Here is a 27,919-nt window from a genome sequence, read left to right as displayed (position 1 = left end):
ACCCTCACGTCGGCGGGGCTATGGATGGGCAGCAGCTCCCCCCGTGCTGCCCGGACACCAGCGGCAGGGTCCCAGCGCCGAGCAGCCCGCCTTCAGCCAGCAGCACTCTCGGGGCCCCTCACACACAGCTGGATGTAGAATACGACTAAAATCCTACATCAGGTTCTCAAATTAGACAACGCTGCTATAAAAGACTATTTTTTCACTCTTGAAATACTGCCTAAGTTGGGAGACGGGTACTCCAGGCTTTGCTGCCCAAACCCCCTCACCATTTGGAAGGACAGCTGAGCGTGGGAGGGTCGGACTTGGCAATCTTCAGCAGGACTCTCATGGGGTTGAGCTCGTGATGGGGCGGCTCAATCTGGGCCATTTCGATCAGGGTGATTCCCAGGGACCAGATGTCCGCCTTGTAGTCATACGGAGTGTCCTTCATGGTCTCGCACATCACCACCTCCGGAGCCATCCTGCAAGGGGCAGAGCAAGGAGCAGGGATAGTGAGGGATGACACTACTGCCACACGTCAGCCATGCAGCAGCAATTAAATGCTGTAAATAATCCCCATCATTGCACAAAAAATAGTCTTCCCTCCCAGCTTTGGGTTTCAGAAGAAGCAGCATCTTTTCTAAGGGGTCCGACACCCTCCCTCTTCCACAGCCCAGCCGAGACAGCCCAGGCAGCCCATGGAAACCCCCAGGCCATTGACATCTGGCACGGATGTTGCTTCAGACAATAAATTAATCCTCGCCGATTCCGTTCCTTCAGCAAGTCGGGTGATTTAGAGATTGCATTTCTGGAGCGAGGAGTCGTTCCCATGTGCTTGGAGCCGCTTCAAAGCCCACTCCATCCCCCAGGGTGGGGGGAGCGGTGAGCACACACACGCGAGCACATGTGCGTCCCTCGCTCCTCCAAGGCTGGAACATGGTGGCCCCTCAACCAGCTCAGGGCACCGTGACACTGGGCAATGGTCCCGCACTGCCGAGGCTGCTCACAGCTCCCTTCAGGCACGGGAAAGCCTTGCACATGTGGACACTGGCCCAGACTCCTTGTTAAAATCCTCCCCTCCATGCTTGGTAAGGCACTATGGTTCAACACATCCCAAAGGTCATCAGCTCCCAAGTTCTGTGGAAGCCCGATTTGCAGAGGAGGGAAGCTCCTCACGAACACAGGATTTTATAGCCAGCAGGTCACTCACCAGTAAGGGGTCCCAATGAAGGAGTCTCGCTTTTGCAAGGTTTTCATGTTTTTGGCAGACACTCCAAAGTCAGCTGCAAAGAGCAGTAACATTAGATGCTGTAGGAAAACTGAACGACCCTTCTGAATTAGCACACTTGGCTGAAACGCAGATTTAAAAGCAAACACACATTTAAGGCAAGAACATGATACAATGTGCTGTTTCCTCGAAACTGAGCATCAGAAATTAAATTTGCTTTTGGGTACGCAACCACCTGGGACCTCCCCCTCCCATGTACTAAGACAGGGGCATAACAAACGACCCCTACTGTAACCCAAACCTGACATATCTAGAGGGAAGTCAAGATCTCTTCCACAAACAAAAGCAGCTCCGTGGCATATTACTTTCAGGACTGCTATTTCATAGCAAAAAGTCTCATTTTACACCAGAAAAATGGAAGTTGCATTCTTTTCCTTCCCTTCATCCCCATGCACAGCATCCACTGCATGATGCCTTACCCAAATTGGTAAGACCAGTCCAGGTCTGTTTGCTCTCCGAGATGGCCCTGATCACCTCAGGAGGAGCTGTTATCCATCTGCACCCCAGGACCAGGGCATCCCTGACTGTGGGTCATCCTCGGCCCAAGCCAGCAGAGCATTTCTTGTGGCAGAACAAAGCCCATGGTCACAGGAACGTTTCCATCTCGCCGGGCTGGCTGGTCTCCATCATCCCAAAGCTGTCGGCACCCCTCATCAGGGTCCAGAAGGAGACCTGAACCTTTCCAACTAGACCCTACAGAAAAAGCTACCTTCTCATCCCTCAGCAGGTAGGTGGACGCCAATTTAACTCAAGCCCACAGCGAGCTGGCAAAGCAACCCTTTGGCAAAACTCACCCTGTCACCACCAGACCTGCTCTGGAGATAAGATGAATTCTGCCAGCTCTCAGCCCTGCCAACTGGCACCCTGCACAGGATGCTCAGCAGGCCAAAAAGCATAAAAATCGACTTCAAAGAAGGATTAAACAAATTCATGAAAGGAAAGTCCATCAGGAGCCTTAGCACAGCTGCGGCTCGGGGAGTCCCAGTGCCGGTGGGGGGCTAAGCCCAGCACACAGCTCGATGGTCGATTTGGCCTCCCACAAAACGATATGAAGTCTTCCCAGACCTCCTCCTGCTCGAGCTCATCAGCCAGCAAACAGGCGGCTGATGTCTCGCAGGCAGAGAGCATCCCTCAATCCCGCCCCGCGCTCGGGCACAGCCGAACACTACAATCCAGCTCCCAGCAGCGCACCGCTCTCGTTGGCGTAGCCTGAAACGATGCACCATCGCCCACAGCCGCTCTCCCAATGAGTGTGGCCGAGCAAGCGCCTGTTGGGCATCTCACCGAGCTTGATGTCCCCATCCTGGGTGAGCAGCACGTTGCCTGCCTTCAGGTCACGGTGGATGATCTTTTTGCTGTGGAGGTAATGGAGGGCTTCCAACATCTGGCGGCAAATCACTTGAATCTGGGGTTCGGTCAGGCCCCGGTCCAGCTCTGCGGGGAGGGAGAGAGGCTTTAAACAGGACAGGGATTTGAGCGATGCTCCACCTGAGCAGCAGGAAGGCACGGGCTACCCAGCAGACCATTTAAAAAACACTGTCCATGTGTCAAAGCAGCGGGAGACCAATGCAATTCAGCTTGTTAAGGTAATTTATTCCCTAAGCCAGCACTCGTAGTGCGATGCCTGCCTTCGTGGAGCTGCTGGTTTATAGCTCCCTCCCGGGGACGGATGGCTGAGGTGTCTGGCCCAGGAACAGGAGGTGAGGGGGATGAGAAGGGGGGTCTGAACTGCAAGTGACCTGCCACTTTGGGAAACGGGTCCCCGCAGGCAAGCTGGGTCTCACCCAGCATGGGGACGATGCTGGAGAGAGGATGAACTGAACTCGGCCGCAGGAGGCAGCAGGGTCAAACATAAGCACGAACACTCAGCAGGTCTGTACGCAGCCGTGCTTTCATCCCCCAGGGAGCTACCCCTGCCACGGAGATGCAGCGTAACCCCCTGTGCATCATGAGGGACACACCACTTTCCAAAACAACAAGCAATAAAACACCCACCAGCATTATCCCCACCCACTGCTCCGAGTTGGTTTTTCAGGTAGCACCAGGTACCAGCACACCAGTTCATACCAAGCTGTCTGTCCCTATTTCTGAAGCTTGCAGGGACACTGGTGTGACCTCCCTGCTGAGCTCTGCCCGGCCACCTTCACCATCCCAGACCGCTTTCCAAGGTGACGGCTCTGCAAACCATCAAACTTCCAGATGGTTAGCATCGTCCGAGCTTCCCTCCCTCCCCCTGCAAGCCCCTCGCAGGGCAGACCCCTCCTCCGGCACAGCTGAGCGTGCAGCAGAGCAGACCGAGCCTTAGGCGACTCCAGTTGCCCGAACGGGGGCCGACGGATGGACCCCAACCACTGGGACAGACGCTCGTTCAGAGCGTAGATCTTAACCACAGGCTGGGGGATGCTGGGTCAGCCACTTCATTCCTCCTCTTCCTCACCAAGATCTCCCTTGCTCGGGGCGGGGGGCTGATGATTTTCACTCTCCCTGGAGCATCCTGCAAAAGCGAGGTGCGGCGGGCCACAGGCTTTGTACAAAAGCTTTCAGAGGCGAGTGCCAGCTGCTGGTTGGGATGGGGAGGGGGAACAGGCAGCATTCGGCAACTCTGAATGCCGGGAGCACTCCTGAGCTCCCACTCGCAGCCCCTCATTCGGGGGTGACGGCACTGCAGCCAGGCCACTCGCTCACGGTTTTCTCTGCTCCCCCTTCCCACGTCCTCCAGAGACCGACGGACACGGCCCCACTAATGCTCAGGGGGATTTTTGTGTCCCAAGAGATGGGGCACCCCCGGTGAGGACTTCCAGGGGGTACGGCATCATTTCCTCCAGCACTTCAGAAAAGGTACTTTTTCATGCAGTGATTTGGACCTGCTTTAAAAAAAAAAAGTTCCCTAAAGGAGGCACAAGTTTTAGGGGCTGAATTAAAGATGACAAATTTGGGGCCATACTTTTCCCAGAAATAGAAAGAAAGTGAGGCCTTTGGAAATATCAGAGTGGAAAGGGAGTAACGCCTGGGAGACACAGCTCTGTCCCAGGGGCTCCGGGCAAGAGGCCGTCGGAGCGCTGTGTTTGCCATATGGAGGGGATGTCACCCCCCTGGGGTCCGTACAGCCCCGGCACAGAGGGGCTGTGGCGCCAGCCGGGGCTGTTTTGGGGAACACCCACACACTCCCTATCCCAGTGGCTCTACGTGGAAGGGAGGAGTTAAAAATGGGAAGATTCTTGGAATTACTGCAAACTGCAGTTTATTCGGACGCTCTACTGCTTCACCAGATGACCGATACCATACGGAGAAGTCGGCAAGAAGATCCCGGGAGATTCATCACGACAGGCGCCCAGATTAAACATCTCAGCCCCACTGCCCTCCCCGCGAAGCTGTGGGAACAGGATCCCGAGCAACTCGGTGCCTCCGGCAGATAAATATTTAAAGCCATCTTTCCCCTCCAGCCAGACTCTCCCTTCTCCCCAAGCCTTGTGATCTGCTGATCCCAGCAGCATTTAAATCACAAAAGGACATCAAAGTAGCTCAAGAAATGCCCCCGGGCTGCCACACCTTCTGCTCCGGGTATGAAAATAGGCAAACTCATGGGAGAGAGACAGTAGCTGGAGAAGCTGGGACACCCACGCCTGCCGTCTGTCCCAAGGTTGCCCCTGAAAGCCTGCCAGAAGGCTGGAAACACCTTGCGGGCATCACCCGGAGCACGGAGAAGAGCCCAGCCCCGCGCACTGCACTCACCCAGCATGGTGGCATCCACCGCCCCGCCTGGGCAGAACTCAATCATGATCTGGGGAAACAAAGAGAGAGGAATTAAAAGTCAGGTCTGAGTCTCACTGAGCAAAGCCCACCGGGTAAGGAAGAGGAGGCAAAAGCCTTGGGTTTTGCTTCCCCACATGGCAAATCCGCCCCTTTGCCCCACACAGGGATGCAGAGGCTTCGGTGCTTCCCAGGACACGTCCCCCCAGGCATCCCCAGCACGAACAGAACATCACCCGAGCCCTGGGGCCAGATCCTGCGCGCAGCAGCCCTCTCAGAGGGACCATCCCCATGGCTGCGACACCCCCAGCAGCAGTGCCTGGCCCCGTACCTGGACTCCCACCCTGAGCAGACAGCCTCGGCTCCGGGTTCCTCTCTGTTTACATCTCTTCCCATCGCATTTTGGAGCAAGGGCTGCTCCAGAGAGCGGCCTTGCCAGCGGGATGAGATAGCTGTCATAGCTGGGAGCTGACGTGGCCGGGAGAAATCAGGCGGGATGTTCTTTGGCAAGTGAGAGATGGGGAGGGCTGCTGGGTCTTCAATTTTTTTCACCCCCCCACCCCCACCCCACCCATTGCTCAGTAGTTCATTGCTCTCTTGATTTTTGAGCAATTTGAGGAGAAAACATGTCAATAAAGAGGTCGAGTACATTCACCAGATTGCTGCTGTTTCTCTCCCAGGAGATGTGCACGGGGTCCCGCCAGTCCCGCATGGCCGCCTGCCCGGCCCCCGCCGCCCCCCCCATGCTCCCACCGGCTGGGTAGCACCCACCTTCCCCCGCACCTCGGGGACGCAGGTCCTCTTCCCCCCAACCCCGGCACAAACCCAGACGGAGCCTTTCCCGGGGGGGGGGGGGAGCGCCCGCAGGGTAGACAAGGCTGCTCAGATAAAGAGATTAAAATTTCAAGCAGCCAAGGGGTTAGGAAGGACAAGAGATGCTTCACCTCCCCGACAAGCTCTTCTTCTTCTTGTCGAGGCGACACAGGGCAACATACCGGAGAGGTGAAATGCCAGAGTTTATTTTGAGGACAACGACTGAACCAACCCAAGGCAGTGTTTACCAGCGCAGCTCTCTGAGCCCTTCAAGTGGAGGTCATGTTATTAAACGCTGCTCTAAGGACTGGACCAGGAGCTGAGGGGAGAAGGTTCAAGCTCCCTCTTTCCCGTGGTTTAACCCTGCAGCTCCGGGCAAGCCACAGCCCACCCTTTTGTCTTGCAGTTCCTACACGTGGACAAGGGAAACGCTATTATCAACCTGGGCCATGGTGGAAGACGCAACTGCTTTGTTTTGAGGGCGAAATGGGGAGCAGGATGAGGTGCTGGGGCACAGCAAACCTTGAATTGCTCTGCAAGAATCAGCCCAGGTCCAAAAGTCAAGGGGGGGGGGGGGGAAGACAATGCTGAGAAAAGAAACCCAGGCAGGGTGGGCAGCCTGGCACAGGCATCGGCGGAGGAAGCAAAGAAGAATAACCAGAGGCCGGGGCTGGGGAGGCATTTGAAGCAGGCTGGGGAACAGGCAGATGGAGAGAAGCAGCTGGGAAGACACGCGAACCATTCACGAACCAGGAGAATAAATCTGTACCAGCTCGGAGGTGGGCAGGAGCCTGGCCAGGAGGAAGCCTGAGCAGAGCCCTTGTGCCGACGGGCCACGTCAACATGCCTTTCCTTGCTTGAGTTTATATCTTGAACCAGAGTATCAGCAGCTTCACCAGCAAACAGAAAGGCAAGAATTGCCACCGTCTCCCCAGGCACCGAGATCTCCACTGGACCTCTGTGCCCCGTCGTCACCCCAACGCAGCTCTATTATTTTCATAGTGTGCCTCATCATGTTCATCAGAGCAAACTAACACCACCAGTGGACACCGGCCCTTCCAGAGCCCAGAATGCCAAAAGCAAACCCCGAACAAGTCCCACACCAATGGCAACCGGGAAGGCAAGGGCTTTCCCTTGCTCTGGGAGGCTGGTGGGGCTCCGCTGGCACCACCAGCCTGGTGATACCTCCACACAGCAGTACCATGATCCCACATGTGGAACCTGCCCTCTGCCAGACCATCCAACCTGCCGCTAGCCCAGACCAACCAAGAGCGAGTGGCCGCTGGCTGCACTACCCGAGCCCACGGTGCAGGGCTTGCAGCGGCTGCAGAAGGACAGTGCAGACCGATCCCACGTTAAGCCTGAGCGTCGCAGCTTTACGCGGCTCTGGCTGGCAGAAAACCAGCCTGTACCAAAGGAGCCTGTCTCATCACTGAATCGCAGCCCAGGGTTTCCTTTGTCTCATCCTTTCCTGCTCCTGCCGACCCAGGCGGCTCAGGGACTCACCTACCCAGAGACGGGGGTCTCCCGCTTCAAGCAACAGCCTCCCTGATGTTCAGTCGGTAGACATGGCCCGATGAGAAGCTTGTCTGTGCTACCAGGCTCGGCTCTCAATTCTAAACACTCCTAAAATATCAAACAACCCAGCCCGAATCAGCTGCTACCGTGGCATTTGCCATCCGGGTGACCCGGGTGCCGTCACTGCTAATGCTCAGCGCGCAGCTTTACAGCTTCTGCCGCTGTACGCCCCAACTAAACGAAGTCCCCTGGCATCTCACACAGCTCCCCTTCCACAGCCTACAGATTGAGGAACCTAATTTTAATTTGGAGGGGGAGAAACACAGGGGGCAGCCAGCGGGGTGACAGTCACAGCTGCCCCGGTCAGCAGAGCCCTCGGGAGCCCAATGCGGTGTCCCGTGTCGTCCCCCCCCCAGGGCAGATGCTGTGCTGTTTCCTACCGGGGCACAGCTGAAATGTCCTCTGATGCCCACCGCACGCTGAGCTTTTAAATGGGGAAGGGCTGAGCACAACGCACCCTACTCCGGATCACACGAAGTTTCGTTTGGGTTCACAGTTTCGTTTGGGTTCACAGTCTAGCAATGAGAAAATTAGGGAAATCAGTCCATCTGAACCAGCATGACCACGAATGTCTATGCAGGCACAGCAGGCTGCAAGCCAGGCACTGGGAATATGGGAAATATGGAAAGCTTAAAAATATGCATTTTCGACAAGGGCAGAGATGCCAAAAGAATAATTATGGGTGTGGCCAGATAGTCTGAACATCCAAAAACCTAATGGGCTCGTTCCAGCCCAGAAAACCTGATTTAAATAAATGCAACTGGCAATCCCATAGCTCATACACCACTCACACCTCCTTCCAGGACGAGGGCCAGCCTGAAAAGCCTTTTACCATGGAAGCACACAGGAAGGCAGACCCGGTGGCAGCAGCGCGTGGCCACCTCCGTGCGAGCTGGGGGATGCAGGATGCTCGCGGAGAGCGGAGGCTGTGCCGGCGCACTCCCCGGTCCCACAGCGGGGAGGGGGATGCTCGGGCGGTCGCTGACACCCCGGGGTGGGCAGTCTGCCGCTCCGGCCGTGCTGAGGAACGAGCTGGGAGGGTCCCAGGAGAGAACTGCTGACAAGAGCATGTGCATCTGCGCAGGCTGGTGATTTACCCGAGGGCTGCAAAGAGTTTAACTCTTTGCTTAGGATTGTTTCCATGTGCTTGGATATTTGGGCTGTCCCAAGCCACAGAGGGAGCAGTAACCGCTCTGGTGACAGTGCCAACCTCAGCGCTGCATTTAACTTCTCAGTGCCACACGGGCTGCTGCCCCGGCAATCCCCCCGCGACGCGCAGGACCTGGGACGCAGCACGGAGCTCGCTGCGGAGCCGCAAGCAGCGGGGCGCAACACAACAGAGCTTTCACACACCTAGTCCCCCCAAAAAAGCTCCTGCGGTCTTGTGAGACAGAGATGCGAGACCCGTGGGGGTCTCTGCCCCAGTGATGACGTGCTGACAGCGGTCCTTCACACTGATTAGAGCCGGGGGGGGCACCCACAGCTGGCGTCTGGGCCAGGGGGGTCCTGAGCTCCTGCTGCGGGGTCAGCGGCGAGCAGCCGGGAGCGGGGCTGGAGCAAACATCCTGTTTATAACGATTTCCTCCGCACAAGAAACCCAGAGACTTCCTCGCCAAAGCCTGCCCGGCCCCGCTGGGCTCCCGGGGGCGACACGCAGCAGCAGCTCTCCCTCCTGCTGCCGCCCCAAAGCCGTTACAAATCCTGGGGATTAGGCGCTATTGGCGTTTCAGTTTTCCGTCTACGGGCAGTCGCAACGACACCACACAGGCACACGCAAAGGTCGCCGCTGGCTCCCATCAGCGAGCTGTCTGAGCGACACGGCCAGAGCCCCGCAGGCTCGGCCCCCACGCCACGGCCCAGGGGCCCGGGGGCACAGCCACCGGCCCGGGCTCGCTCGCGGCTCAACAGGGACGCACCGGCTGCACGCACAGCAACAGATTTGGGCAGCTGGTCCATAGACAGGGAAAGGAACCCGCTCGCGCCGCCTCCCAAACCTTCGTACCACAGTTTGAGGACTGCTATTTAAAAAAAAAAAAAAAAAAAAAAAAAAAGAGGAAAGAAAAAAAAAAAGGAAGGAAAGAAAAAAAAAAAGGAAGGAAAGAAAAAAAAAAGGAAGGAAAGAAAAAAAAAAGGAAGGAAAGAAAGGAAGGAAAAAAAAAGGAAAGAAAAAAAAAGGAAAGAAAAAAAAGGAAAGAAAAAAAAGGAAAGAAAAAAAAGGAAAGAAAAAAAAGGAAAGAAAAAAAAGGAAAGAAAAAAAAGGAAAGAAAAAAAAGGAAAGAAAAAAAAGGAAAGAAAAAAAAGGAAAGAAAAAAAAGGAAAGAAAAAAAAGGAAAGAAAAAAAAGGAAAGAAAAAAAAGGAAAGAAAAAAAAGGAAAGAAAAAAAAGGAAAGAAAAAAAAGGAAAGAAAAAAAAGGAAAGAAAAAAAAGGAAAGAAAAAAAAGGAAAGAAAAAAAAGGAAAGAAAAAAAAGGAAAGAAAAAAAAGGAAAGAAAAAAAAGGAAAGAAAAAAAAGGAAAGAAAAAAAAAGGAAAGAAAAAAAAAGGAAAGAAAAAAAGGAAAGAAAAAAAAAGGAAAGAAAAAAAAGGAAAGAAAAAAAAGGAAAGAAAAAAAAAGGAAAGAAAAAAAAAAGGAAAGAAAAAAAGGAAAGGAAAAAAAAGAAAAAAAAAAAAAGGGCCCTTTTCTTCTATACCTTTAGTGGAAAAGTGTGAATTGAGGTCTGCGTGCAGAAGCCATATAATTTTTCCCTTTCAGGAAAACTTTTGCACAGGGAAAATGAAATTTAAATTTAGTTTTGTAAGCAAAAGTCCGCTCGAGTTAAAGGGCTTTGCTGGTGACCTTGATTTTTCCCATGGCTCATCCTAATTCTGCCTTTAGGCACAGCAGGATCCGGACACGTTTTGTAGCCCAAGCGGGAGCGGGGCTGGGGGGGGGGTGGGGGGGGGGTGGGGGGGGTGGGGGTGGGAGGGGGGGGTGAGGCCCTTTTCTGGGCTGCTGGAGCGCTGAGTGACTGCCCGGGAGGAGAGGAAGCAGGGTCCAGTGAGCCTGGGGTTGCCCAGGAGAATAAATATACATACATATGTATGAAACAGCTATGGCTTAAATTAGGTGCTCTTAAAGACACAGGCCTTCAAGTTGTACCCGAGCGAGGGGGCATTATGAAAAAGCATGATATGACGTTGCAGCTCAAGACAGCAGACCAGACACCGTGCCAGGAGAATCCCTCCGGCACCTTACACCAGGTGAGGATGGAGGGACACCAAGCCAGAAAGCAAAGCTAGGATGGATTAGAGCCCGGTGCAGCTTCTGGGTCTGACAAACCAGGAACAGCATCTTCTGCCCAGATACCAGAAGTCTTCCCAGGTAGGACCGAGAACCTGCTCACTCCTCCCACCCTGGGCAGGACTGGTCCTGCCTCTTGGGTGTGTTTGAACTCCTAGAACTTTCCACAACATTAAGAAAAAAAAAAAAAAAAAGCTTATCTTGAAAGGTATTTTTACCAAACACTGCACAGTCCCCAAGGGTGGACAAGCTGATGTCCCTGAAGTGAGATTTGCAACTGAAGCCCAATTAAGAGGAGAGGACACACCCTCAGCCAAGCGTTACTCATCCCATTGGCATGTCAGAGGGCCACGAACTGTTCCCTCTGCAGCAGCGCTGCCGAAATGCCTCGTCCAGTCAGAGAGGGGTGTGGGGGGGGAAGAAGCCATCAGCTGGGGAAGTTGGGGGCAGCTCATCTCAGCAGTGGCAGCCCTGGGCAGCCATGCAGTCCCTGCACAGGGAAGCCACCAGGTTCCCTTAGGATGGAGGAGCCCTTGGCTGGCAGCCCAGTCGCTGACGGTGGCAGGCGCCTGCAGGCTTCTCCTGTCACTTTGCTGCTTTTGCAGTTGCACGTTGAATAGCCCAATTGCTTTGGAGTCATCATGGTGCTCCAGAGCACCCGGGGCCGTTACTCCGTGGGTGCACATCACACCACGCGCCACAACCACCCAGCCACCTCCCTTCACACCGAGCCCTGAGCATCAGCACCAGCGGGCACGGGAGGTTGCCTGTGTCCCCAGGATCCCATCTGTCCCCAGATCCACCCTGCCTGGCCCAGAAACGGCTTCAAAACTGAAGCACTTCAGCAATTTCCTCTCCTGATCTGCAGCAGAGGGTTTCATTTTGTTTGTTTCAGCAGCTGCCCGCCGTTGGGGAGAAGGTAACCCACAGCATCCTGCTGCCGCGGCAGCCTCCATCGCCCACGCACAGCCTCGTGGCTCCGCCACGTTCGTGGGGCAACTTCGAGGCGTCCTCACCACCCACAGCGGAAAGCACCCTCCGGCACAGCCGCCGGCTCTCCTGCCTTGCACTGCCACAGAGGGACTGGGGAGATGAGAAAAGTAGACGTGGTAAACCGTGCTCCACTTATAGACCGGGCTGGTGAAGGAAAATGCTTTCCGGGTTGCCTCCTTGCCAGCCATCGCACCCCTTCCACCTCCCCCCTCTTCAGGATGCTGAGCTGGCACAAAGCTCCAGGGGGGATGCTACCATTAGCAGCACTCATTTCCATCTCGGTGTTCTCCGCGTTTGAGCAGGTTTTGGTCCTTCTCCATGCGGAGCTGCCATTGCAGGGCGAGGGCGGCGGGAGGAGGGCGGCAGGTCACCATGTGCGGCGCCGGGAGGGAGAGGCGGGAGGAAGGAGCCGGGGGCAGAGGCGGCTGCGTGGGTACCGCAGTGGGCAGAGCAGGGCTTTCCTGGCATCGCCCGCCCGCTTACAGGGAAAGAGGAAGAAAGGCAGCAAACAGCGACCGCTCCCGTGATTCAGGGGCAGGGTGGGGGGCAGGAATCCTTCGCGTTCAGCAAAAACGCAACAAAGGGAAAGAGAAAAGAGAGAGAGCCAGAGTGGCTGCCCCAGGGCTCTCCTGGCGCTGCAGAGAGGGATGAGCTGCCCCACGGGAGGGGTGGGTGGGAAGGACGGTGCAGAACAGTCCACAGGGACTCCCACCTCCAAAACCTTGATGCCCCCGGGCGCTGTGTCAGCATTCCCCCCCTCCACTGCCTCCCACTGCCATCACCGTGCCTGCTGGGCCAATTTGCCAAGTCAGCAATGCTGCAAACTGAAGCCCACCCTTCCTCCCAGCCCGTCCGGGTGATGGACACCACTTCAGAAGCCATCTTACACGGGAGGCACCACGTGAGGGAGGCCGTGGGAGGCCCCACCACAAGCCCCAGCGCAGGGGAGAAAGTGGACCCCGCTCGTGCTGGAGGGAAGGGGGGAAGAAACCCCTTTACGGCACTTTTACAAAGCTGCTCTTTAGGCTGCAGCAGGACAGCAGGTCCCGCTTTTCTGTAAGGGGATTGCCCAAGGGGGGAAGTCTGGATCCTCCCTCCCACCACAGCAAAACTGGTGGCTGGGAGGCGAGGTGGCACTCGCAAGGCACGTCCCACTGCCTGAATTTCGACAGACGGCCACACTGAGTAACAGCCGCTGCCTTTGCGGCTGCAGAGCATTTCCTCGCTCCCCGCCAGCCCCCGCTGCTGCCCCTCCAGCCGCACACGGGCAGGGGACACGCTGCAGGTCGGTCCCTCTCGCAGAGCCCCTGGGGGTGGCGAGCCTGCAGGAGCGGTGGGAAGCCAAGAGACCAGACAGTCTCTAGGGCTTTTGGTCTCGACTCAGAGGCAGAGGAGACTGAGCCAGTCCAGGACTGCATCCTCCCACAGCCCTCCATCCTGGTGCTAGAAGGGCAGAAAGTTTCCCATCCTGTTGCCAGTGATGGCCATTCCCATCCAGTTCTTCAGTATCAAAGTCACCCAGCAGCTTGCTGGTGTCTGTCCCACGCTATGGCTCAGCCCCATAGTACACATGACGTGGAAAATAAAGGGCAGAGGCAGCAGCTAGTTCTGTTCCCAAACTCTGCGCTCTGCTGTAGCACCAACGGGACTCGGACATGGTCAGGAGCATTTGGGGGGGATGGGAGGGGGGGAGGGGGCAAGATCTGCACGAAACCCATGGAGGGGGTGCCCCCAGTCCAGAAACACTGGCTGCAACAAATACGAAATAGAGCAAAAAGAACATAGATGGCCATCTGCCCAAAAGCTGCTCAGATAAACGACGGATCTGGACCTCAAGCTCCATCCCAAGACCACTGCGCAACACGGGCACACAGGCAAAGCCCAGTCCCACGCTGGAGCAGCCACCTGGGACAGAGACGGCAACTTCCACACGTGCCCTGAGACACCAGCACCGCCTCCACAGCCCGGCTGTGGCCTGGACACACGGGGAGGCCAGGTGCTTTCCCCATTAACACCTCATATCCAGCCCTACTTATCTGTTGGGGCTTCCACCCACACCCAGCACCTCCAAACACCTGAGCATGGGGTGGAGAGCCACCCCCTGTGGCTCTGTCCCCTGTCCCTTGAAGCCCATCATGTCCCCCGCTCTGATGGGCTGAGCCCATCCTCATGGCTCCAGCAAAAACTCCGGACACGCTTCTACCTCCCAGGACTGAGAAAGGGGCTTCAGCATCCGAGTGACACAACCCCCAGAGGACAGAGCTGTTCCTCGCTGGTGGAAAGAACGCAGTGATATATTTAGGCACAGAAACCGCTTTTAGCCACGGTCAAGGGGCACCACCTCTACTCCCTCTGCTTGACGTCTGAACCCGAGTTCTGGTGGTTCACCGCAGGGCCGTGCCGTCCCGCCGGCCGCGAGAGGAGCCATGCCGGATCAGCCCCCTCCTCCCCCCATAGCACCGGGGCGGGCAGGACCGCAGCGGCTGGTTTTGGGGAGCACCACCTTGGTTTTTTAAACACTGTTTGGTCAGATCTACCCTCTCCTTTAAATTGAAGGGGCGTGCTGACCGGTGAGGCTTTGTTTCCAAGCGTGTCGAGTCCCCCCGTTATCTCGGCCAGCCTGCTCCGCTCCGACTGAAGTCCAAGGATTAAGTTTACATTACGGAGCGGAGGGAGGAGGTGGATCGCATTCCTACGCCCGCTTAACTTGGCGCTTTCCCCGCCACCCTCCTGCCCAACGCTTTTCACCCAACACGTGCCAAAGGGCTGGAAGAAAGCGGGGAGCGGATTACGCCAGCGTTGCTCGTGAGCCAGATGGGCTGATTCAAAGCAAGGCTGAGCTCCTCTGGCTAATTGCTGGGGGCTGAAGACAGGGCAAACCACTACAACAGCCTGCTGAGGACACACACCGTCCTTCCCAACCTCACTCCTAGAGCCCCACGAGGCCAGCGTGCCACCAAGGCAAGAGGGGACGAACACCCGACAAACCACCAGCACCTGCGAGAGCCGCCAGCTCCGCGCTCCCCTCCGGCTGCCGCCGGCCCTCAGCACACACTGCAGAGGCCATAAAACAATACAGAAGCCACCAGAAGCCTCTTTGCTGCCACAGCAGAGCACAAATGTCAACAGCTTGTGTGACATGGCAAGTATGCTGTAGGTGGAAGCGAAATAATTAGCTCTCTGTAAGAGAGTGCTCCAAGCTTGCCAATTTTCCCTTACAGACAAGGACGCTATTCAGAGACTTTAAATATAATAAACCTTTTCTCCCCCCTTTTCTGAACAAAATAACTGACAGAGAAAAATATTTGAAATATTAAAAAAAAAAAAAAAGAAAAAAAGTCTATCCTCATAACGAGTGGGGGGAAGAAGATGGAGGGCAGCAAGTGAGGAAACCCAAGGCTTACGGAGTTTCAGAGCAGGAAAGCTTTATCAAGAACAAAGTCAGATAACACTGCATACGCCTCTTGAAACGCCGAGCTCCCTGCTGATTGCAGGGAGACTGAGGATGAGTTTTTCCACATCTAAATCATTCCGAGATGACAAAATATTTCCTTGAACTCCCCCCCCCCCCCCCCAAACACACAGGTTAGCAGAAATATTCCCATTCCTACTGAAATTTTGGCAGAAAACAAACCAAAACTCCTCTTAGTTTTTAACCAAATGGGTTTTATGTTGCCAAAAGCATCCTTCCCCTTGCTAGAATCACACAGGTCAGTTTCTTTTGACAAGGGCTGATACCCAACCCCTGAGAATTTGCCATCCCGACTTGCTAACCAGCATCCCAGGGGGACGAGAATCCCAGCACACACACAGCCAACGAATGCGAACAGCTACGCGATGCAGAGCAGAGCGAGTCAGCACGGCCACGACCAGGCAGCGGTCCCTGGGCTGCCGAGCGCTGCAGGAAGGGTTGATTGCAACACGTACAGGCTCCTTCATGAGCTCTCCCTTCGGGGACCGGACCGCAACCGCGCTCCCAGCGCCAAGCTCAGCGGAGCAGGGTCGGCAGGAGGAAGACCAGTGCTCCCGTTTGCTATAGAAACCAGAAAAACACCCGGGGGGTGGCTCTCTGCCCGGGCAGGGGGCAAAGCCTTCGCTGCTATGAGGGCTGTGACTGGGATCACCCTTCTCTCCCCGAGTTAATCAGCATTTAGAGGCCACTCTGTTCACCATGAGCATTTGTTACTGGATGGGCAGCCAAACGCAGAAAATCCTTTAAAATAAATAGCTAAAAGGAAAGAGTTGCATTCTTCAGTGAGAAGATTCCCCAACCTCGAGCATCTGGAGTTTGTGCCAGCATCGAAAATAGACGACGCATTTCAGAAGGGCAAAGCTCACCGTGAGAGCTGGAGTTTGACCCAGGACAAGTTTCCCGGTGTCTTTTATTAACAGCCAGCAGTTCCAGTGCAGCCTCAAAGCCTCGCCTGGCCAGGAGGATGACTCGCTGAAGGGGTGGCAAAGGACTTCACAAGTTTTCCACTCCTGCCCGGCATCTCCCTAGAAACAGTTATTTGTTCTGATTATCCCCAAATTCACAACACAAGGTGCCTGGATCCATCACACAAGACGAGAGTATTGCCATTTAACTGTTTCAGTGAGGGCTTCGAAGTCAATGGAAACCACCCCAAGCTGTAAGGTCTGTGAAAGGCCATCCCTCCCTCCCAAATGACAACTTTCAGGCTATATCTGAAATAAAGAAGTCTAAACCTGCGCTCTATTGCTCGTTCCAGGGCAGAGTCTGGAGCTAGGTTTCAAGGCACTGTCTCCTATACACAGGTAGTTTATAAATATTCATTTATATGCAAACCTTGTTCCTTAGTGTTTCCCTTGGTAAGCCAGCCAAGTGGGAACGCGGCTTATTGCGATTCGTTTCTAAACAAAGTTGTAAAGTGCTTTGAAAACTGATTTGCCTATAGGCTTCTTGTCTGCTGCTTTCTTTTCATAAAACTATGGCCTTATGGTTATAACCCCATACTGGGATTCAGCACATAAGACTTATTCCCAAGTACCATTTACCTGCTGGGCAAACTTTAGGCAAATTCTCGTCTGTGCCTCCGCTCCCCCTTCTAATAACCGGGATAATGACACCAGGTCTCTTTTATAAAAGCATTCCACAGTGTATAGATGACAAGGGTATGCAATCACAAGGCATTATTATTGCTTCAATAACCCCTTCTTGCAACGTTATCCCGTATAAAGGGTGGTAGACAAAGGTTTCTATTTTAGTTTGTATTGTCATGTCGCTACCTGTAGAAGCGCTCTTGAACTTGGCCGGGCTATGGTAATTTGCCTGCTGCATACATCGTTCTTGGTGGCTGATCAAAATCTCTCCGTTTCCATCCCTGCTTTAAGGGAAAGCCCCCAGTTTTACCCACAACAGGACTTCCAGCGACTTGCCAGGAGTCTGAATGCTACAGCTCACGTTCACGAGGCAGAGCAGATACATTGGTCCCGTGCAACCCGCTGCCCAGCTTTCCAGCGGAGAGGAGGCCAGAAGACGACTTAGACCTCCATGTCTTTGGGAAAGGCAGTAAACAACCTGCATAAGGGCAAGGCAGAGAGAAGCCTTACTGCTCCGCAGGCAGACAGCGGGTGGCGGGAAGGGGAGGGAGGATGCCAACCAGAGAGCCGCTCCGCAGAGTCCCGGCTGGCAAAGACACTGTCCCGAGGCCGGAGCAGAAGTGATGACCCACTCTGGTCAATTGTGCTGCTCTGAGCAGTGAATTGCTTGACCTTGGAAACCCAGGGATGCGTCAGAGAAACCGCTGGGCTACATCACTTTTTCCAGCTTCCATCCCCAGCCAAGATGATGCGCATCCAGCTGACCCTAAGGACAGGGAGGGGACACAGCGATATCCTTACTGCACAGCCATGTCCTGGCCAAAGCGCGCCTGCCCACATCTGCTCCTCGCCTACCCACCTTGCAGAAGTGACTGGGGCCGTTTTGCTGTTTCACTCACATTCTGGACCAGTAGAAATGTAGAAACCGGTCCAGCAACCACCACCCCCACACCAGTTTGCCCAGCAGGGCTTATCCCGCAGCAAGTGCGGGGTCCTGCACCTGGGGAGGAAGAACGTAAAGCACCAGTATAGGTTAGGGGCGGACCTACTGGGAAGTAGCTCTGAGGAGAAGGATCTGGGGGTCGTGGTAGACAGTAAATTATCCATGGCCCAGCAATGTGCCCTTGTTGCCAAAAAGGCCAATGGAATCCTGGGCTGCATAGGGAAGAGTGTGGCCAGTAGGTCGAGGGAGGTCATTCTCCCCCTCTACTCTGCACCGGTGAGGCCACAACTGGAATACTGTGTCCAGTTTTGGGTTCCCCAGTTCAAGAGGGACAGGGAACTGCTGGAGCGAGTCCAGCGAAGAGCAACTAAGATGACTGAGGGACTGGAGCATCTCCCTTATGAGGAAAGGCTGAGAGCGCTGGGACTCTTTAGCCTGGAGAAGAGAAGGCTGAGGGGAGACCTTATTATGGCGTACAAGTATCTGAAGGGTGGGTTGAAAGAGGATGGAGCCAGGCTCTTTTCAACGGTTCCCAGTGACAGGACGAGGGGCAACGGGCACAAGTTAGAACATAGGAAGTTCCGTTCAAATACACGGAAACACTTTGTTACGGTGAGGGTGACAGAGCACCGGCACAGGCTGCCCAGGGAGGGGGGGGAGTCCCCTTCTCTGGAGATTTTCAAGACCCGCCTGGATGCAGTCCTGAGTGATGTGCTCTGGGCAATCCTGCTTTGGCAGGGGAGTTGGGCTAGGTGATCTCTAGAGGTCCCTTCCAACTCTGAAAACTCCGTGATTCCGTGATCTCACGGGTACCAGAGCATGTCCCTGCTGGCAGCACAGCGCTGGATGCTCTCAGGGCTTGGGACAAATCTGGCATGGATTGAAGTTTCTGCAGTTGGGGGAAAGGAGGAAGAGAAAGGGAAGGCTTGTTCCTCTAGGAGGTTGGCCAGCTATTGAACAAAGTTTGCAGTTTGGGGATCACACTGTTTTTCTGGGTCTCTCCTCCACTCTGCTCAAGCACTACGCACAGTTCAACACTCATGAGCTGCAAACGACTGTTCCAGCACTTTGGGGGGATGTTTGGGACAAAGCTTCAGGAGCACAAGGCCAAGCAGGAAGGGCCAGTTTAGACTGCAACTCTCCTGCCAAGGGAAATTTTAAAGGGACATGAATAGCCCCGAGATTCCTCGGGGAGAGATGACTGAGAAGCCTGGAGAGACCCGGTCTGGTACAGCATTTGTGCAAAGGGGTCCCCCGCGGGCATCCAGTCACAGCCCAGGCTGCTCACCCTGCGAGACATCCCTGCGAGCTGCAACAACCTCCCTTCGCTATGGAAAACCTTAGGGAATCCGACACTGTTATCAGCTTTCTTTTTTGTTTGTTTTAAAGAAAAGGTATTTCCAACTTAAAGAGAATTAAAAGCTGCGGATGCTTTACATAGCCCAGCAGTCTAGTGCATGGGATAATGAACGTTTATGATACAGGATTTTCAAGAATGCTCAAATCTCCAGTCAACATCCATATCAAAGGGGTAACAATCCAAAAAGTCCCTGGCTAAACAGGTCAGGGCCTGCCCACGGAAAATGCAAAATGCTTTTTTAAGGGAAGTACAAAGACGAGCTACAAAGCCGGTGTCTCTCTGCAAGCTCCAGGAGTTACATACCCACACAGCGGGCCAGTGAGAAGAAACTCTGAGCTGATTACATTAACCTTCCCCAAAACGCTCTGGCAGGGCAGGGTTACCTGCACGGTACAGTGATTTTCGCTTTGATCTCCAGGAAACGTCTGTTTATCCAAAGCCCCGTTTGCTATAGCAACCAGGGTTTATAGAAAAAGAGGGGGAAGAGAATTCCCCGGGTGCTTCGCTAGAAAAGCTGTCCCCACCGCTGACAAGAGTCCCGCGGTTAAATACCTGGGGCCAAATGACATTTCAACTAATTTCCAGAGAACCCTGCGGAGATGCTGGAGCATCTCGACAGGCTCCTGCAGGAGGGAGCCCGGGTTTTCTGCCCTGCTCCACGGATCAGCTGCCACAGCGTGTTGGGTTGTCTTGCGGAGACACCCACCGTCCCCTGGGAGCGGAGATCTCCTGCAGGAAAGTCCGAGTTCATCACTCCAAACAAGATTTTCCTCCCCGCTCATCTGTCTGCTAGAGGAGACACTCGGAAGCAGCAGAGATGCTCAGAAGCAGGAGATCAAAAGTTCCTCCCTTCCTTTGAGGTCTCAGTCTTTTTGTGTTGTTTTGGAAGGGAGAAGAAAAAAAAAAAACCCAAACCACATAGCCTTCAAGAGGGACACAACACACAAGGACTGTTGTTTTACTTTCCCACATACTAATAATTATCAGCACGAATTCAGCACCACTGATTCCAAGCATTCAAACCCCATACCTTAGCCCCATTCCTCAGTCACAAAATAGCTTTAAGAAGTCCGTTTTTAAAGCTATCTGTATACTGGGTGAGGGGGATTTGCCTTTGTGTTTCCAAGTCCTACATCGCACTTCAGAAAAAAAGACTTTAAGATGCGGCCCAGCCACAAAGACTCAAACCAGACTTTTTTCTTTTATAGCCTGAGATTCTCAGGCTTTCATTTGGTGCCCCCATCGCCAGCAGCTGGGATTTATGCAAAAGAACATCAAATGCCACAGGGCTTATAATAAAAATAAAATAAAATCATGAAAGCTCCCACCACTGCAGTTCTGCAAGCCTCCCTGGGCTGTTTTCCACCGGCACAAGAGTGCCTCTGCCACGAGCAAAGGAAAGACGACGAAGGGAGGGAAACGGAACGAGATAGCAACTGCTGGTGAGGGCACAGCATCCCCGCAGTGTATTTACATGCTGAGGAAGTTCACGCTGGATGCTGTCACCTCACCGGTCCTGGGGTCCTCCAAGCCCTTGTCTGTGGCTCACAGTGGGCGTCTGCTCTGTCCCACGTGAAAACTGGGGTTGTCCTCCTTCAGCTTGATGCCAACCAGGTATAAAAGCAAGAGGAATTCGCTGGTTTGTGCTTTCATTTCAAGCGCTCTGGATCTCAAAGCAGCTGCTGTAGGATAAGCCACTTCCCTTTGCACAGCGGGGTTGTTTTTTGCTCTATAAATATTGCATGTCACCTTCTGGTTACTGACGCGCAAAGCCAAACCCTGGCAGAGAGGAACCACGGGGACCTAACGCAGCTCAGGGGGGGACAAGGAAGCCTCTGCAGCAGCAGCCGCCACCGAAGGCCAGGTTCCCTCACATATTTTCCTTGTTAATTCAAGAGTCAGAGAACAGTCAACAGGCTGATTTAGCAAGAGCCCTTCTCGGCGCCGTCGGCTGAGGCCGTTTGTGGCACAGACCGAGCCGTAAATTATTCAGAGCCGGAGAGCTCCCGCCATCCAGGAGGTCGGGCACGTCTGGACCCCTCGCCAGCCCGCCTGCCTGCTCCCGCTCCTGCCCCTTTCTCGCTTTGAACATCGTCTTTCCCCGCCGGGCTGCGAGGACAAGGAAACCCACAGCGGACGGCCGACCAGACACGCACCCGCGGCAGTTTTACCCAAAGCCGGAGCCACTCGAAGCCAAAAAAGTGCAGCAGAGTCCACGCGCCCATCGCGCAAACGGACCATTTGCAAACGGTCCAGGAAACTGCTGGCTAAAACAACCGCACAGACAGAAATGGGGATGGGATACAGACAAGACAATGAAAGCCGGTGTTTATACTTGGGTGCGAATTTTCCCCAGCAGCACCGGTGACTGAGAAGCGGAAGCCTTTGACTTTAGGCAAAACCCGGTAGCGACTAGAAGCCTTCCAGAAGTAGAGCAGCCTGGCTTATTTACGTCCCTCAAAGCCAGTAAAACACTAGAGCAATTAATAAGAACAGCCTGAGCAATGAAACGCAAAAGTCACGCAAATAATTAAAGAAAGAGAACGATCCTTCCCCCAAAACAATGGCCGGGGCTGTAATGTCTGCCCTCACGGGAGAGCCGCATACAGGAGGCTCTTGTTCCAGTAGCTTCAAAAGAGGCGGTTTAATTTTAGTAGGTCGGCAAGCATATGACATTACAAAGCACTCCTTAGACAAAAGCAGCGCCGAGGAGCTCTGCAATCCATTTTCCCTACAGGAAGGAAGGCAAAGCTTCCTATTGCGGGGAGGAGGTGGAAAGGGGAAAGGGGAGGGGGCTGACATTTTAGAGAGAGCGAGCGAGGCCAACGTGTAGAATTTAGGCAGGCCAGGCACTGAGCAGGGAGGTAAAAACGGAACAACAGGGCGGAACACGAACCAGCCCCCGCTCACCCAAGCTCGGTGCATGTTTGCCTTTTTAACTTTGCCAAGATTAGTTTTGCTGCAGTTGCAATCCGTCCAAATCCCAAGTCCCCTCCTAGGAGGGATGTTTGCCTCTCGCTTCCTTAGAAGGGTACATATTTACTTTGCTCTTTAACGTGCCCAGGGCTCGGCATCGCCATCAGTAGCCACGCAAATACCAAGTCTGTGGACAAGGTGCAGCCCAGCTCCCTTGAAGCGAGAAGATGCCCAGGAGGAGGCGCTCAGCGCTGGGTACCGCAGCCGGTCTGAGCGGGGCGTCTCGGGGAAGTTGGGGGCTTTATTGATGGATTTGTAACTAAGAAGGGACACTGGGCCGTGCTGCCATTGCAAAAGGCGCTCGCTGAATAAGTGCACATTGCCCAATAAAACAGTACCTCTCCCGCATTGCTTAGCCGAGGAATGAGCTGGACGTGGATCGCGCTGTTCCAGCAACAGCCCCGCGGCTCAGCCCGCGCTCCGGCCTCGGCTCCCTCGGCACAAGCAGCAGGGCCCGACGGCTCCGACAGCTCAGCTCACACAAGTGCAAGTCTCAAAAGCGAAGATCTCTTTTTTTTTTTTTTTTTTTTTTTTTAACTCTAGTAAGATTACCCTGGGAGGCCACGAAGCTATCATTAAAAAGAGGAAGGAAAAAGTAACAGAGCTGCTGAAAGCACCCTTTGACTCTCCCCCGACTTGCCAGTAGTTACAAGAAGGAGCAGATGAACCGGCCAAGAAGATGGGTTTGCGAATCCTCATATTCACCTGATTTCCACTATCTCGACACAGGCACACAATGATCCGAGTCTAGCCCGGGACAAGCATACAAAGGTTCTCCAGCCCTCTGGACCTTCCCTGCAGCAGCACGGAGGAAGGAGCCTTTCACACTCACCCTCCTCTGATGCCAGGGACTGAAAGAAAACAGCAGGCAGGGGAAAAAAAATGATAGATATATATATATATATACCAGCTGGGCTAGGGGAAGGAGATGCGGGATCCTGCTGTTCCAGCGGCAGCACAACTAGCCATTGCACTAACCCGCTGCACTGCATTTTGTGTCCCTGTGCCTCCACAGCAAGAGCTCTGTTTCCCATGGCTATCAGTTGCCTCTGTATCACAGATGCTGAGCCAGAAACAAGGCACAAATAAACTACAGGGTTACCCTTCCATCTGATCTTTCAAAAGAGGGACTGAGTGGGGAACAGATGCCCTTATCTGTGCTGCGTTTTCTACCTTTACAAACTCCCCCCCAAAAAAATCCAACTCCAGTTTTCACTTCACTGGGAAGATCTCTTGATCTTCCCCGAGCTATTTATAAGCAGGTTGAGTTAGAAGACAGTTTGCTCATCAAAGAAAGCGGGGAAAATCCCGGCACTGTTCGTTCAGCGGGTAAAGCACAGCTTGTGAGTCATTTTTAACTCTCAGTGATGCTTCAAGCTGCTCCAGAGGTTCTGCTTCACCATAAATTAGCCATTTCCTCTCTGCAGAGTGAGAAACGCACAGCTGTACAGGTCACACACAGCAACAGCCTCTTACCCAGAGCTTGCCATCCCAATAAAACGCTCCCAGCAGCTTGACGATGTGCCGGTGATCGCAGGTCGCCAGTATTTCAATCTCCACCATGTAATCCTCCAGTTCATCTTCGCTCTTTGTTTCGATGACTTTGGCAGCCGCTAAAGCACCGGTTTCCTTATTCTTCGCCTGCAAGACAAAACCGGTGTGAGTACAAAGGCGAGGGGAGCCAGGAGCACACAGTACTTGCACAATTCCCGCTCAGCCTGACTGGTACCAGCCACAACACAAGCACGGATGCTTGCACATGCATTTCTGCTCCCTAAACCTGCCTGTAGTTTCGCAGAGAGGATGAATGCCGGGTAAGGTCCAAGGCATCCTCCTTCCTCCCTCCAGGCTCTAATGCCCACACCGCTTCCCACCGTGGGGAGAAAGAGGCTTTTAGAAAAGGAGAGGCATCCTATTGTTTGGAGCATGAGAAAGATGGAAGCAAGAAGAGCTCAGCGTATAGAGGCTAACGGCATAGGCGATAGCTCCATTTAAGAGAAGTCCTGAGGACACAGACAATCCAACCAAATGCACAGTACAGCTGCAAACCACCTCCACCCCGAACATCCCTACGCTCCCCTTCCTCACCAGGACCCTCACCTGGGCAGTTTTTGGGAACACGTGAGAAAAAATGTAAGGAGAAAAGGGTGCATTTTGATTTCCCAGGACTGACCAGCACGCCCGGTGCTGCATATTGCCCAGCTCTTCAGATCACAGTAAGAAAAACACTACACGTGCTCTCCCAACTGCCCCCTCTGGTTTAGACGGTCCCTTTAACCAGCTTATTCACCAATTAACTAGAAAAACCATCAAAACCTCTTTGTCCTAGTGGTTGGAAAACTTCTGCCGACTTTCCCTCCCCGTTCCTCACAACAACACGGGAGCGTACCCTTGGGTTAGCAGCTCCCCCCACCCCCCCCAAACACCCTTCCCCCAGCAGCTCTCACTGCCCGGGAGGGGGTCACCGATAGCTGCGTGGGGGCTGCTCCGCTTGTAGGTGCCACACACCAGAAAAAGGCTATTAATGCTGGACTGGAAGCATGCGCAAACACGTTTCTTATCACCCCGCTCCTCCTGCATGGGGAAAAAGCAGCTGGCTAAAGGCTTGGCTAACAGCAAGGACCTGCGGGGGGGGCAGTGCCAGGCGAGCCCGGGAGCTGATGCCAACACGGGACCGTTTCAGCATCGTCCACCCAGCACCGTCCATCACCTTCCCCCAAAACGGCCGGGCCAAGCCGGCATTTTTGCAATTGGAAACGGGTGCAAATAGTTGCAAAAAAAATGAGAAGCTTGCAACAAAGGGCCGCCAGGGCGTTTGCGAGACATCCTGCACACAGGGCTTCACGGTGAGCTGGGTCACAGGCTGGGAGAGGGGCCGAGGCGGGAGCTGCTGCCTCAGGAGCTCCCCACCATTCCCAGAAGCTCATTGAATCAGCAGACCGAGGGACAGGAGAAATCCCTACAGCCCACCCGTCCTGCTCCCCACTGACACCAGAGAGCCCCCACGGCGCGATTCCAGTTCGGTACCCCTTTTCCTTCCATCACACCCGCTCCGGGCTGCCTCTCTGCCAGGGGAGAAAGTCCCACCGTGGATGTTGCCACCAGAGGAACTGAGCGAGCTCTGGTTGTGACCTTTCTTATTCCTCTGTAGTTTACATATCTGTGTTTGGAAAACCTACGGGGGAGCTTACAAGAGGATTAATTCCCAGTGTAAACACCACAAGCCCCACTGAACAGTTTTATATACCTTAGGTGATAGTAAAACTGTGTACCGAGGAACAGCCCGGGGGGGGGAGGGAGAATAAGAGGAAAACCATTCAACGTCGGGAGGAAAATAAGGGACTCTTGACTCTGCTGGGTTTTGAAGACATGCTGCGTTCGCGTGAGTTGGCACAGACAGCTGTGTCTTTACCACAGGGGACAAACCCATTTCCATCTGGGCTCGCTGCCCACATGCAAGACAGCAGCTCGTGCTGGTTTCAGAAGAAATTAGGGGGGTTCTTTCGCTCAGGTTGGTTTGTTTCTTACGAAGTTGCCACCCGCTGCCCAGAGGAGGGCGGGCAGAGCCGGGCAGGGGGAGATGCGGAGCAGAGCGAGCACGGGGAAAAGCACGGGCGCTTCCGAATCGGAGCAAGAAGTGCCCCACTGTGTTTGCTCTGCACTTACGGCATTGGGAGAGGTCCAAGGAGGGGAAGTAAATATTGTGAGAAGAGGTGGGGCTTCCCTTGGAGGTCAGCCATCGCACGCTTCCCACCGGCGGGGTCCCAGCCAGCTCAGCCCTTCCAGGATGCCGGGGCCCTGCAGGCACCTGAAAAAACCCGGGAGCACAGTATGCCCCAGTCCCCCGTGGCATCATCTCCCAGCGAGAGGTCTGAACCAGCCTGCCCTCACCCCCAAGCCCCGGGGAGCCACCCCAGCAGCCACGCTGCCACCCCTCATCCCCTCCCAGGCTTGCCGAGGCACCCAAGGGAGCTGGATGCCGAGCTGGAGGACATGGTTTTGCAAACCAGGCTGCAAGCCATGGGTGGGGGAGCGACCGCAGCCCACGTGTTCCCTGTGGCAGCCTGACCTCATTCGTCGTTCCTATGACTAGCGGGTGAACAGAGCAGCAGCCCCCAGCCATCGCTTCCTTTCTAGATGTGAGCCCACATACGCCCTGCCTGATGTTCAGTCTTTAAAGATGTCCATAACAGAATCAGCTGCTGCCTTTCTCCATCACTTTGGACTGTCCTGAATGAGTGTTCACCCAGCCATCTCCATTCTAGCAGAGGACGCAGCTCAGGGAGGGAGGGGGGGGATCCCATGAGGTGCACAAGGTGGGCTTCCACCCCAAAGGGAGAGAAGCACTGCACTGTCCCCCGTCCCCCCAGGCCAACCAGCACATGGAGGTCATACTGCTTGGTCACACCATCAGAAGCAAGACCACCGTCTCCGAGGAGAAGTCATCTCAGGACATCGCGAACTCAGGATGCAAGAACATGAGCTTTTGAAACGGCAGGCTCCCGTGGGCAGGGATGGCGTGGGGATGGCGTGGGCAGGGACCCTGTACTTTCCGTGGCCCTGTGATCATGTCATCGCTACAACCAAGTGCGCTCACGGCGCTTCCCAGAAGGGACCAAAATGCCCCACAGCCCCATGGGACGCAGAAGCAGCTGAAGCAGGAAGGGGACCTGCGACCATGAGATCAAGCAAGAGATTTTGGAAAAATAATCTCTGCTGGTATGGCCCACTGTAGCGTGGAGAGGAGACCGGTTGCCCCACACAGCTGCCTTAGAGAGGACCAACACTCAGAGGTGAGACAGCTCATCCCCTACAGAGTTGTCCAGGGCTCTTCGGAGCCCCAACCCTGCCTGCAGTGTTTCTGCCACACACGAGGGAGGGAGATGCGCACCGGCTGGTGTGGGCGCTCCTGAACTGAGCTCAGCAAGTCACGTTTGTCATCGCAAGCGCTTTGGAAATCCAGGGAGCTTCTGCCCGTTTCTCCACCTTCCCTCTTCTCTCCATCTGCTCGTCCTCCAGCCCTGACACCAGGCTACAGCCACGTTCCCGCCAGCCTCCCTGGGAATGGCAGCTGCCTGCCATCAGGCAGACGGCTGCACCGCAGCCCCTCGCAGCAGCCAGCCGGCTCCAAAAGCCGCTCACAGCAAGCCAGATTCATACAGGCAGCGTCAGATTTTGGCCAAGTACACCAGGCGGTCTCTGCAAGTCACGTCTGGCAATTTCCTTCAGCCTCTCTGCTGGTATTTTCCTGCACACAATGTATTACGACAGGGATATTCTTCCAGGAAGGTTTGTTTGGATCCTGAATAGGCCAAACGCGTACGATGCCAGCCCTGGCTGCAGACACCCCAGGCATGAGATGATGCTTTAGGGTTTAAAGCCCTTTGCTAATTTCTGCTTACCTTTGTGCAACGGATCAGAATCTGCCTCAATACATCAGCACAAAGCAAAACACAGCCCGCTCCGGCCTCAAAAAGAAATCCCAAAGAAAGGAAGAGTGATATGGAGGAAAGAAGAAAACCAAGAACTGTCAAGAAGGCACCCTAGGATGACTCACCAACAGTAAATTTGTTTGACAGCCACATCACCTGAAATGCAATCCTGCAAAATACATAGTTTGAACTACAAATCCAAAGTCTTCTGCCAACCCCAGCCTAATTACAGGGTCTCCGACCCAGCAAAAGTCCACGTGGGGAATGCAGAGATGGGGAAGAGAGCTTCCATTCTCAGGTAAAAACACCCCCAAATGCACAGCCTTTGAGGAATTCATGGTGTTTCCCATTTTTTCCCCAGGGAAATTTGTGGACAAAAGCAAAAGAACCACCCAGATGGTGAGATCCCCAGAACAGAAACTGTTTGATGCCAATCTATGACCTACGGCTGGTCAGTCAAAAGCA

At 54.3% G+C, this 27,919-nt stretch overlaps 1 protein-coding gene across 1 annotated transcript in view; it reads right to left on the bottom strand.

Moving 5' to 3' along the window:
* Positions 1–27,919, bottom strand: part of STK10 (serine/threonine kinase 10) — a gene marked incomplete at its 5' end in the record, with an annotated part of 50,182 nt that overhangs the window by 13,888 nt on the left and 8,375 nt on the right. Inside the window, 5 exons of the mRNA XM_082489766.1 lie at positions 270–464; positions 1,193–1,265; positions 2,555–2,704; positions 5,003–5,051; positions 23,499–23,663. Of these exons, the coding sequence (XP_082345892.1) occupies positions 270–464; positions 1,193–1,265; positions 2,555–2,704; positions 5,003–5,051; positions 23,499–23,663 (632 nt within the window). The remainder of the gene's footprint in view (positions 1–269; positions 465–1,192; positions 1,266–2,554; positions 2,705–5,002; positions 5,052–23,498; positions 23,664–27,919) is intronic.

This window comes from Vanellus vanellus (assembly GCF_965231255.1).
Source record: "Vanellus vanellus genome assembly, chromosome: 13".
NCBI classification, from domain to species: Eukaryota; Metazoa; Chordata; class Aves; order Charadriiformes; family Charadriidae; genus Vanellus; species Vanellus vanellus.
This window is presented reverse-complemented; position numbering and strand designations above follow the sequence as displayed.